The sequence below is a fragment of the Oncorhynchus kisutch genome, unplaced genomic scaffold, assembly GCF_002021735.2.
Source record: "Oncorhynchus kisutch isolate 150728-3 unplaced genomic scaffold, Okis_V2 scaffold721, whole genome shotgun sequence".
NCBI lineage: Eukaryota > Metazoa > Chordata > Actinopteri > Salmoniformes > Salmonidae > Oncorhynchus > Oncorhynchus kisutch.
Genome location: NW_022262666.1, coordinates 115,665 through 127,918, shown reverse-complemented (window position 1 = coordinate 127,918; position 12,254 = coordinate 115,665). Strand labels below are relative to the sequence as shown.

Sequence of the window (12,254 nt, the reverse complement as noted above, 5' to 3'; positions counted from 1 at the left end):
ACACAATAGCCCATAATATCGAAGTGGAATAATGTTGTTGTTTTTTCTAAATGTTTACAAAAGTAATTAAAAATGAAAAGCTGAAAGGTCTTGAGTCAGTCAGTATTCAACCCCTTTGTTGTTATGGCCTTAATAAGTTCAAGAGGAAAACTGTGCTGAACAAGTCACGTTTTAGGTTGATTAGACCCTGTGTACAATAATAGTGTTTAACATGGTTTTTGAATGACTACCTCATCTCTGTACCCCACACATACAATTACACTATATATACAAAAGTATGTGGACACCCCGTCAAACTAGTGGATTTGGCTATTTCAACCCGTTGCTGACAGGTGTATAAAATTGCGCACACAACCATGCATAGACAAAAACTGTCAGTAGAATGTTTATTATTGTGAAGGGGAAACGTCTAGGAGCAACAACGCCTAAGCCGCAAAGTGGTAGGCCACACAAGCTCACAGAACGGAACAACATGTAAAAATCATCTGTCCTCGGTTGCAACGCTCACTACCGAGATCCACACTGCCACTGGAGGCAACGTCAGCACAACAACTGTTCGTCGGGAGCTTCATGAAATGTGTTTCCATGGCTGAGCAGCCGCACACAAGCCTAAGATCACCATGTGCAATGCCAAGTGCCGTCTGGAGTGGTTGTAAAGTTCACCACCATTGGACTCTGGAAATACGTTCTCTGGAGTGATGAATCACGCTTCAACATCTGGCAGTTTGACGGACGAATCTGGGTTTGGCGGATACATTGAGAACGATACCTGCCCCAATGCATAGTGCCAACTGTAAAGTTTGGTGGAGGAGGAATAATGGTCTGGGGCTGTTTTCATGGTTCGGGCCCCTTAGTTCCAGTGAAGGGAAATCTTAACGCTACAGCATACAATGACATTCTAGACAATTCTGTGCTTCCAACTTTGTGGCAACAGTTTGGGGAAGGCCCTTTCCTGTTTCAGCATGACAACGCTCCAGTGCACAATGCGAGGTCCATACAGAAATGGTTTGCCGAGATCGGTGTGGAAGAACTTGACTGGCCTGCACAGAGCCCTGACCTCAACCCTATCGAGCGAATTTGGGATGAATTGGAACGCCGACTGTGAGCCAGGCCTAATCGCCCAATATCAGCGCCCGACCTCACTAACACTCTTGTGGCTGAATGGAAGCAAGTCCCTGCAGCAATGTTCCAACATCTAGTGGAAAGCCTTCCCAGAAGAGTAGAGGCTGTTATAGCAGCAATGTACCGACATCTAGTGGAAAGCCTTCCCAGAAGAGTGGAGGCTGTTATAGCAGCAAAAGGGGGGAACAACTCTATATTAATGTCCATGATTTTGGAATGAGATGTTGGACAAGCAGGTGTCCACATACTGTTGGTCATGTAGTGTATCTGAAAGGTGTATGATATAATGTGATATATAGCATGTATACTGGGTACTACTTTAAGTTGATACTGAGGAACCTACCTAGAGCATTGATACCATTATATAGCATGTATACTGGGTACTACTTTATGTTGATACTGAGGAACCTACCTAGAGCATTGATACCATTATATAGCATGTATACTGGGTACTACTTTATGTTGATACTGAGGAACCTACCTAGAGCATTGATACCATTATATAGCATGTATACTGGGAACTACTTTATGTTGATACTGAGGAACCTACCCAGAGCATTGATACCATTATTTAGCATGTATACGGGGAACTACTTTATGTTGATACTGAGGAACCTACCCAGAGCATTGATACCATTATTTAGCATGTATCCTGGGAACTACTTTATGTTGATACTGAGGAACCTACCCAGAGCATTGATACTGATGAACCTACCTAGAGCATTGATACCATTATATAGCATGTATACTGGGAACTACTTTATGTTGATACTGAGGAACCTACCCAGAGCATTGATACCATTATTTAGCATGTATACGGGGAACTACTTTATGTTGATACTGAGGAACCTACCCAGAGCATTGATACCATTATTTAGCATGTATCCTGGGAACTACTTTATGTTGATACTGAGGAACCTACCCAGAGCATTGATACTGATGAACCTACCTAGAGCATTGATACCATTATTTAGCATGTATACGGGGGAACTACTTTATGTTGATACTGAGGAACCTACCCAGAGCATTGATACCATTATTTAGCATGTATCCTGGGAACTACTTTATGTTGATACTGAGGAACCTACCCAGAGCATTGATACTGATGAACCTACCTAGAGCATTGATACCATTATATAGCATGTATACTGGGTACTACTTTATGTTGATACTGAGGAACCTACCTAGAGCATTGATACCATTATATAGCATGTATACTGGGAACTACTTTATGTTGATACTGAGGAACCTACCCAGAGCATTGATACTGAGGAACCTACTCAGAGCATTGATACCAATTGAGTACTGCGCCTACTCATGAATGTTCTGTGCTTGAAGTTTAGTTTGAAGGATAAAGTCATGTAAACGGTGTCTCTGTTTCCAGTGTCATTATTACTGTTTGTGTAGCAACAACACAACATTAGGTTCCTCAGTCCAGCAGTGAATTTATAACACAGATTCAACCACAAAGACCAGGGAGGTTTTCCAATGCCTCGCAAAGAAGGGCTCCTATTGGTAAAACAGAAAGCAGACGTTGAATATCCATTTGAGCATGGGGAAGTTATTAATTACCCTTTGGATGGTGTATCAATACACCCAGTCACTACAAAGATACAGGTGTCCTTCCTAACTCAGTTGCCGGAGAGGAAGGAAACCTCTGAGATTTCACCATGAGGCCAATTTAGACTTTAAAACAGTTACAGAGTTTAGTGGCTGTCATAGGAAAAAACTGAGGATGGATCAACACCATTTGCAATTACTCCACAACACTAATTGACAGAGGGAAAGAAGGAAGCCTGTCAGAGGGAAAAGAAGGAAGCCTGACAGAGGGAAAAGAAGGAAGCCTGATAGAGGGAAAAGAAGGAACCCTGACAGAGGGAAAAAGAAGGAAGCCTGACAGAGGGAAAAAGAAGGAAGCCTGACAGAGGGAAAAGAAGGAAGCCTGACAGAGGGAAAAGAAGGAAGCCTGACAGAGGGAAAAGAAGGAAGCCTGACAGAGGGAAAAAGAAGGAAGCCTGACAGAGGGAAAAGAAGGAAGCCTGACAGAGGGAAAAGAAGGAAGCCTGACAGAGGGAAAAGAAGGAAGCCTGACAGAGGGAAAAGAAGGAAGCCTGACAGAGGGAAAAGAAGGAAGCCTGTACAGAGGGAAAAGAAGGAACCCTGACAGAGGGAAAAGAAGGAAGCCTGACAGAGGGAAAAGAAGGAATCACAGCTGTAATCACTCTTAGAGACTCACCCAGAAAGACTCACAGCTCTTAGAGACTTACCCAGAAAGACTCCCAGCTGTCATCACTCTTAGAGACTTACCCAGAAAGACTCACAGCTGTCATCCCTCTTAGAGACTTACCCAGAAAGACTCACAGCTGTCATCAACCTTAGAGACTTACCCAGAAAGACTCCCAGCTGTCATCACTCTTAGAGACTTACCCAGAAAGACTCACAGCTGTCATTATGGGGTTTTGTGTATCGATGGGTGAGAATAAAACAGCTATTTAATCCATTTTGAATTTAAATTGTAAGACAACTAAATGTGAAATAAGTCAAGGGGTATACTTTCTGTGTGTGTGTATATACAGTCAAGGGGTATACGTTCTGTGTGTGTGTATATACAGTCAAGGGGTATACGTTCTGTGTGTGTGTATATACAGTCAAGGGGTATACGTTCTGTGTGTGTGTATATACAGTACCAGGTTTGGACACACCTACTCATTCAATGATGTTGTTGTTCTGAACAGTGTTGTGTATTTGTGTTGTAATACGCTGTGATACTCGGTGTGTGTTGTGATGTTGTTGTTCTGAACAGTGTTGTGTATTTGTGTTGTGATAACGTGATACTCGGTGTGTGTTGTGATGTTGTTGTTCTGAACAGCGTTGTGTATTTGTGTTGTGATAACGTGATACTCGGTGTGTGTTGTGATGTTGTTGTTCTGAACAGCGTTGTGTATTTGTGTGAGAGAAAATAAATGTTGTTTGTGTTATTATTGGTTATTACATGATACAGTAATGATCAATGGATTTAAAATGAATAGCACTGAGACTGGTGAATGAATGGGTTAGGGTTAGACTGGTGAATGAATGGGTTAGGGTTAGACTGGTGAATGAATGGGTTAGGGTTAGACTGGTGAATGAATGGATTAGACTGGTGGATGAATGGGTTAGGGTTAGACTGGTGAATGAATGGGTTAGGGTTAGACTGGTGGATGAATGGGTTAGGGTTAGACTGGTGGATGAATGGGTTAGGGTTAGACTGGTGAATAAATGGATTAGACTGGTGGATGAATGGGTTAGGGTTAGACTGGTGAATGAATGGGTTAGGGTTAGACTGGTGGATGAATGGGTTAGGGTTAGACTGGTGAATGAATGGGTTAGACTGGTGGATGAATGGGTTAGGGTTAGACTGGTGAATGAATGGATTAGACTGGTGGATGAATGGGTTAGGGTTAGACTGGTGAATTAATGGGTTAGGGTTAGACTGGTGAATGAATGGGTTAGGGTTAGACTGGTGGATGAATGGGTTAGGGTTAGACTGGTGAATGAATGGGTTAGGGTTAGACTGGTGAATGAATGGGTTAGGGTTAGACTGGTGAATGAATGGATTAGACTGGTGGATGAATGGGTTAGGGTTAGACTGGTGAATGAATGGGTTAGGGTTAGACTGGTGGATGAATGGGTTAGGGTTAGACTGGTGGATGAATGGGTTAGGGTTAGACTGGTGAATGAATGGATTAGACTGGTGGATGAATGGGTTAGGGTTAGACTGGTGAATGAATGGGTTAGGGTTAGACTGGTGGATGAATGGGTTAGGGTTAGACTGGTGAATGAATGGGTTAGACTGGTGGATGAATGGGTTAGGGTTAGACTGGTGAATGAATGGATTAGACTGGTGGATGAATGGGTTAGGGTTAGACTGGTGAATTAATGGGTTAGGGTTAGACTGGTGAATGAATGGGTTAGGGTTAGACTGGTGGATGAATGGGTTAGGGTTAGACTGGTGAATGAATGGGTTAGGGTTAGACTGGTGAATGAATGGGTTAGGGTTAGACTGGTGAATGAATGGGTTAGACTGGTGGATGAATGGGTTAGGGTTAGACTGGTGAATGAATGGGTTAGGGTTAGACTGGTGGATGAATGGGTTAGGGTTAGACTGGTGGATGAATGGGTTAGACTGGTGGATGAATGGGTTAGGGTTAGACTGGTGAATGAATGGGTTAGACTGGTGGATGAATGGGTTAGGGTTAGACTGGTGAATGAATGGGTTAGGGTTAGACTGGTGGATGAATGGGTTAGGGTTAGACTGGTGAATGAATGGGTTAGGGTTAGACTGGTGGATGAATGGGTTAGGGTTAGACTGGTGGATGAATGGGTTAGGGTTAGACTGGTGGATGAATGGGTTAGACTGGTGGATGAATGGGTTAGGGTTAGACTGGTGGATGAATGGGTTAGGGTTAGACTGGTGAATGAATGGATTAGACTGGTGGATGAATGGGTTAGGGTTAGACTGGTGGATGAATGGGTTAGACTGTTGGATGAATGGGTTAGACTGGTGGATGAATGGGTTAGGGTTAGACTGGTGGATGACTGGGTTAGGGTTAGACTGGTGAATGAATGGGTTAGACTGGTGGATGAATGGGTTAGGGTTAGACTGGTGAATGAATGGGTTAGGGTTAGACTGGTGGATGAATGGGTTAGGGTTAGACTGGTGAATGAATGGGTTAGGGTTAGACTGGTGGATGAATGGGTTAGGGTTAGACTGGTGGATGAATGGGTTAGACTGGTGGACACACATGGTGGAAGGGAACTCTCTCATGTTTTCACCAACCCAATGCTTCTTTAGGAGTACATGTAAGAAGAATCAAGTTAGCAACCCAGATCTATTCAGTAACTAGACCTATCTGGAACATGGCCCTCTTCAGTAACTAGACCTATCTGGAACATGGCCCTCTTCAGTAACTAGACCTATCTGAAACATGGCCCTCTTCAGTAACTAGACCTATCTGAAACATGGCCCTCTTCAGTAACTAGACCTATCTGGAACATGGCCCTCTTCAGTAACTAGACCTATCTGGAACATGGCCCTCTTCAGTAACTAGACCTATCTGAAACATGGCCCTCTTCAGTAACTAGACCTATCTGAAACATGGCCCTCTTCAGTAACTAGACCTATCTGAAACATGGCCCTCTTCAGTAACTAGACCTATCTGAAACATGGCCCTCTTCAGTAACTAGACCTATCTGGAACATGGCCCTCTTCAGTAACTAGACCTATCTGAAACATGGCCCTCTTCAGTAACTAGACCTATCTGAAACATGGCCCTCTTCAGTAACTAGACCTATCTGGAACATGGCCCTCTTCAGTAACTAGACCTATCTGAAACATGGCCCTCTTCAGTAACTAGACCTATCTGGAACATGGCCCTCTTCAGTAACTAGACCTATCTGAAACATGGCCCTCTTCAGTAACTAGATCTATCTGAAACATGGCCCTATTCAGTAACTAGACCTATCTGAAACATGGCCCTCTTCAGTAACTAGACCTATCTGAAACATGGCCCTCTTCAGTAACTAGACCCATCTGAAACATGGCCCTCTTCAGTAACTAGACCTATCTGAAACGTGGCCAGATTCAGTAACTAGATCTATCTGAAACATGGCCCTATTCAGTAACTAGACCTATCTGAAACGTGGCCCTCTTCAGTAACTAGACCTATCTGAAAAATGGCCCTCTTCAGTAACTAGACCCATCTGAAACATGGCCTCCTCCTCTCTTCCAGAGCACCCTCAGCCAGAGCATCCGGCTACTGCAGAGGACAGCTAAGGAACTACCTGTGAGGACACACACACACACACACACACACACACACACACACACACACACACACACACACACACACACACACACACACACCCTAACTCACCTGTCTCTCTCTCTCTCTCTCTCAGGTGAAGGTCACTAACGTCCTTAGTGCCATCGACGAAGCAGAGTACCTCATCACACACAACGCTTCACGCGTGGTTAAACAGGTAAACACACTACGGACGGACGGACGGTCGGACAGACAGACACACACAATGCTTCACTACGGACAGACAGACAGACAGACACACACACACACACACAACGCTTCACGCGTGGTAAAACAGGTAAACGCACTACAGACAGACAGACAGACACTCTAAACAACCTCTCGTTGTCCTACAGGAGAGAGATGTGTACATGCAGAGCCTGGTTGGATACTTCAGACAGTACACAGACTGGGTCAAAAACTCTGTAAGTTATCAAGTTAGAGTTATATACTGCCGTTCTGAAGTTCGGGGTCACTAGAAGGCCTGCAGTGGAACACAGGAGTGATGGGTGCTGATAATGGGCCTCTGTACTCCTATGTAGATATTCCATAAAAAATCAGCCGTTTCCAGCTACAACAGTCATTTACAACATTAACAATGTCTACACTGGATTTCTGATAAATTTTATGTTATTTAATGGACAAAGAAATGTGGTTTTCTTTCAAAAACAAGGATGTTTCTAAGTGACCCCAAACTTTTGAATGCTAGTGTGTATATATATATATATATATATATACACATTTAAATTCCTGACATTTAATCTTAGTAAAAATTCCCTGGTTTAGGTGTTATAGGATCACCACTTTATTTTAAGAATGTGAAATGTCAGAATAATAGCAGAGAGAATAGAACATCTGTGGGCAGAACTGAAAAGGTGTGTTTGAGCAAGGAGGCCTACAAACATTTGACCCAAATTAAACAATTTAAAGGCAATGCTACCAAATACTAATTGAGTGTATGTAAACTTCTGACCCACTGGGAATGTGATGAAAGAAATAAAAGCTGAAATAAATCATTATCTCTAATATTATTCTGTACACTATTGTTCTGTTTAGCTAGATTTGTACCTCTCCTCCAGTCCCTCCAGTCCTAACCTCTCCTCCAGTCCCTCCAGTCCTAACCTCTCCTCCAGTCCCTCCAGTCCTAACCTCTCCTCCAGTCCCTCCAGTCCTAACCTCTCCTCCAGTCCCTCCAGTCCTAACCTCTCCTCCAGTCCCTCCAGTCCTAACCTCTCCTCCAGTCCCTCCAGTCCTAACCTCTCCTCCAGTCCCTCCAGTCCTAACCTCTCCTCCAGTCCCTCCAGTCCTAACCTCTCCTCCATAATGTAATGTGTCCTAGCTGACAGGGGAGGTGTCTCAGTGGCAGCCCATCAGTAACCTCTCCTCCATAATGTAATGTGTCCTAGCTGACAGGGGAGGTGTCTCAGTGGCAGCCCATCAGTAACCTCTCCTCCATAATGTAATGTGTCCTAGCTGACAGGGGAGTTGTCTCAGTGGCAGCCCATCAGTAACCTCCATAATGTAATGTGTCCTAGCTGACAGGGGAGGTGTCTCAGTGGCAGCCCATCAGTAACCTCTCCTCCATAATGTGATGTGTCCTAGCTGACAGGGGAGTTGTCTCAGTGGCAGCCCATCAGTAACCTCTCCTCCATAATGTAATGTGTCCTAGCTGACAGGGGAGGTGTCTCAGTGTCAGCCCATCAGTAACCTCTCCTCCATAATGTGATGTGTCCTAGCTGACAGGGGAGGTGTCTCAGTGTCAGCCCATCAGTAACCTCCATAATGTAATGTGTCCTAGCTGACAGGGGAGGTGTCTCAGTGTCAGCCCATCAGTAACCTCCATAATGTAATGTGTCCAAGCTGACAGGGGAGATGTCTCAGTGTCAGCCCATCAGTAACCTCTCCTCCATAATGTAATGTGTCCTAGCTGACAGGGGAGGTGTCTCAGTGTAAGCCCATCAGTAACCTCATTGACTCCATGGAGATCATTGCCTGCAGCTTCATAGTCGACTCAGTGGTAAGATACACAGGAGCTGTCGGTGTGTGTCAGTGTGTGCTGTTTGTGTGTGCTGTCTGTGTGTGTGTCGGTGTTTGTGTGTGTATGTGTGTGTGTGTCGGTATGTGCTGTGTGTCGGTATGTGCTGTGTGTGTTTGTCGGTATGTGCTGTGTGTCAGTATGTGCTGTGTGTCAGTATGTGCTGTGTGTGTTTGTCGGTATGTGCTGTGTGTCGGTGTGTGCTGTGTGTGTTTGTCGGTATGTGCTGTGTGCCAGTATGTGCTGTGTGTGTTTGTCGGTATGTGCTGTGTGTGTTTGTCGGTATGTGCTGTGTGTCGGTATGTGCTGTGTGTCAGTATGTGCTGTGTGTGTTTGTCGATATGTGCTGTGTGTCAGTATGTGCTGTGTGTGTTTGCCGGTATGTGCTGTGTGTGTTTGTCGGTATGTGCTGTGTGTCGGTATGTACTGTGTGTCGGTATGTGCTGTGTGTCGGTATGTGCTGTGTGTGTGTGTTGGTATGTGCTGTGTGTGTTTGTCGGTATGTGCTGTGTGTGTGTGTCGGTATGTGCTGTGTGTGTGTGTGTTGGTATGTGCTGTGTGTCAGTATGTGCTGTGTGTGTTTGTCGGTATGTGCTGTGTGTCAGTATGTGCTGTGTGTGTGTCGGTATGTGCTGTGTGTCGGTATGTGCTGTGTGTGTTTGTCGGTATGTACTGTGTGTCAGTATGTGCTGTGTGTGTGTGTCGGTATGTGCTGTGTGTTTGTCGGTATGTGCTGTGTGTCAGTATGTGCTGTGTGTGTTTGTGTATGTGTATGTGTCGGTGTGTGTGTGTCGGTATGTGCTGTGTGTCGGTGTGTGCTGTGTGTCGGTGTGTGTGTTGGTATGTGCTATGTGTGTGTGTGTCGGTGTGTGTGTGTGTGAGGTTATGTCTCTGTGTGTGTTGTTCTGGTTCGGTCTGAGTTAATGTTATATATCTGTGTGTTGTAGAACACGTTCTGGTTCGGTCTGAGTTAATGTTATATATCTCTGTGTTATAGAACACGTTCTGGTTCGGTCTGGGTGGTTGCTGTGTGTTCCTGGTTCCCAGCATCATCCTGTCAGTCAAACTGGCCAAGTACTACAGGAGGATGGATACGGAGGATGTGTTTGAAGAGTAGGTACACACACACAGGTATAAAGAGACACACACTTCTCTAGTGGCTATTTTCTAGTCTTGAAAACGCCGATCCAGCAGTGACTAGGATCTGGTTTCAAATGACCACAAAGGGAAAACAACAGGGTGGGTCCTCTTCATGACAGACAACTCTCCCAACAAATCACGAGGCAGACATGCCAGACAACTCTCCCAACAAATCACGAGGCAGACATGCCAGACAACTCTCCCAACAAATCACGAGGCAGACATGATAGACAACTCTCCCAACAAATCACGAGGCAGACATGCCAGACAACTCTCCCAACAAATCACGAGGCAGACATGCCAGACAACTCTCCCAACAAATCACGACGCAGACATGACAGACAACCTGCCAAACCTGCCGGTGTACCTGGGATAACCTATCCATGGGATAATCGATCCCTGCGTTGTGGGAGTTGCCACTGGACCCCACCACAACAGGTGAATGATCTCCACAAATCAAGGTTGCTTGGACCAATGGGGAGCCACAAGAGTCAACAGCAAGCCCCTGAGGCGCACCCTCTCCAACGACGGCTGAATCAGCTTCACGGGAGGAAATGTGTAAAGGAGGATCCGAGGCCAGTGAAGCGCTCAACTCCCTCATCGAGGAAAAACAGACGACAATGCAAGTTTTCTCGCGATGTGTAAAGATCTATGTCGGCCCTGCTGAAGATTTCCCTTATCTGGGAGAACACCACCCCTGAGAGTGGAGGCTAATCTGCACCCAAATTGAGTCAACCGGGGACATGTGTTTCCCGAAGTGAAAGCATGTGCACACTGCTCCCAGCAATAGGGAGCGATCCAAGTTGAGGAGGTAGTCCCTCCCCGTCCCCGTTGATGCACGCCACCACTGGCCCGACCAAAGCAGGGGAAAGCTCCTTAGTGTCAGATATACCGGTAGGATCTCTGGGTAATTGATATGCGATCCACACCAATGTCGATACCCCCAGAATCTTTCTTACAGCGCACCCCACCCTCAGGGGAAAGTGCCTTAGTGTCAGATATACCGGTAGGATCTCTGGGTAATTGATATGCAGTGCGATCCACACCAATGTCGATACCCCCAGAATCGGTTGCCTTTCTTACAGCGCACCCCACCCTCAGGGGAATGTGTCTGTTGTGATCACCTTGTGGGATACAACTGAGTCCATGGGAGCCCCCTGACAATAGCAGAGGGTCCCAGCACTGGTGCATGGCCCATAGACCTGACACCCAAAGTGACCGGCTTAGGCTGCGAAATGCATCCAGGTGAGTGGTTAGCACTCAGCGCTGGAAGGGCCACATGAACAATAGCCCAAGGGGAACAACTTACATCACAGAAGCCATTGTCCCTGGTAGAAGTAAGGCGTAGGCACTGGCAACAACACCCTTTGTGACATAACCAAAGTTTGGCTGAGCAGAGCCGGAACTCTGACACTCTCTGTGGGGATAGAAAAGCATGATACGCAAGTGAGTCTAGCTCAGGACCTAGAAACAGAATGCGCTGATGTGGAGTCAGACAGGTAACTTTTCTGGTTTCTTTGGAAGACTAGAGACTGAATACGGGACAGTAGAATGGATGTGTGTTACATTCCTTGCTCCCTCGACGACTCCGGAGGCGGCTTGTGAGCATTTTGAGTTTGTAGACTCTGAGGTGCTTGCTGAGGGCACATAGGTCTAGAATGGGACGTAAAGTCCTCTCCCTTTTCGGAACCAGGAAATATCGGCTGCACCAGCCATCTTGGATCTTCAACGGATTGCCTGCTTCTGGAGACGGGAGGATATTTCCTCCCTCAAAACAGGCGCTGAAGCCTCGGGAATAGTCGGCCTGATGACGCTGCAGAAGTGTGGAGGGACGAACAACAAGTTGTAGCCTGTACCCCGACATCACATCACCTAACTTAGCAGGCATAAAAAAGAAAAGCCAGAAACTAGGTCCCCTACATACTGGTTTTGACGAGAATAAAAATAACTGTTCAACCAATCTAGTAAATGAGTGTCACCTTGGAGTGATGCCTTGTTAATGTACAAAAGCAGAAGTCACGTCATAGGCTCTCTCTCCATTTCCCCTGAAAACCCGGAACATCTGGCTGTTGGGGACCCTGCAGAGGCTACTATTCGTATGATCCAGGGTGACA

At 45.7% G+C, this 12,254-nt stretch overlaps 1 protein-coding gene across 3 annotated transcripts in view; it reads left to right on the top strand.

The window, feature by feature from the left end:
* The window catches only part of LOC109886462 (prominin-1-A), a 51,775-nt gene that overhangs the window by 37,526 nt on the left and 1,995 nt on the right, over positions 1–12,254 (top strand). For 2 of the 3 annotated variants that reach the window (XM_031815994.1, XM_031815993.1), the window contains 5 exons: positions 6,894–6,947; positions 7,063–7,143; positions 7,322–7,390; positions 8,893–8,982; positions 9,998–10,113. In XM_031815994.1, the coding sequence (XP_031671854.1) occupies positions 6,894–6,947; positions 7,063–7,143; positions 7,322–7,390; positions 8,893–8,982; positions 9,998–10,113 (410 nt within the window). Of the gene's footprint in view, positions 1–6,893; positions 6,948–7,062; positions 7,144–7,321; positions 7,391–8,304; positions 8,377–8,892; positions 8,983–9,997; positions 10,114–12,254 lie in introns of those variants that run through there. The other variant, XM_031815995.1, reaches the window with a different exon arrangement.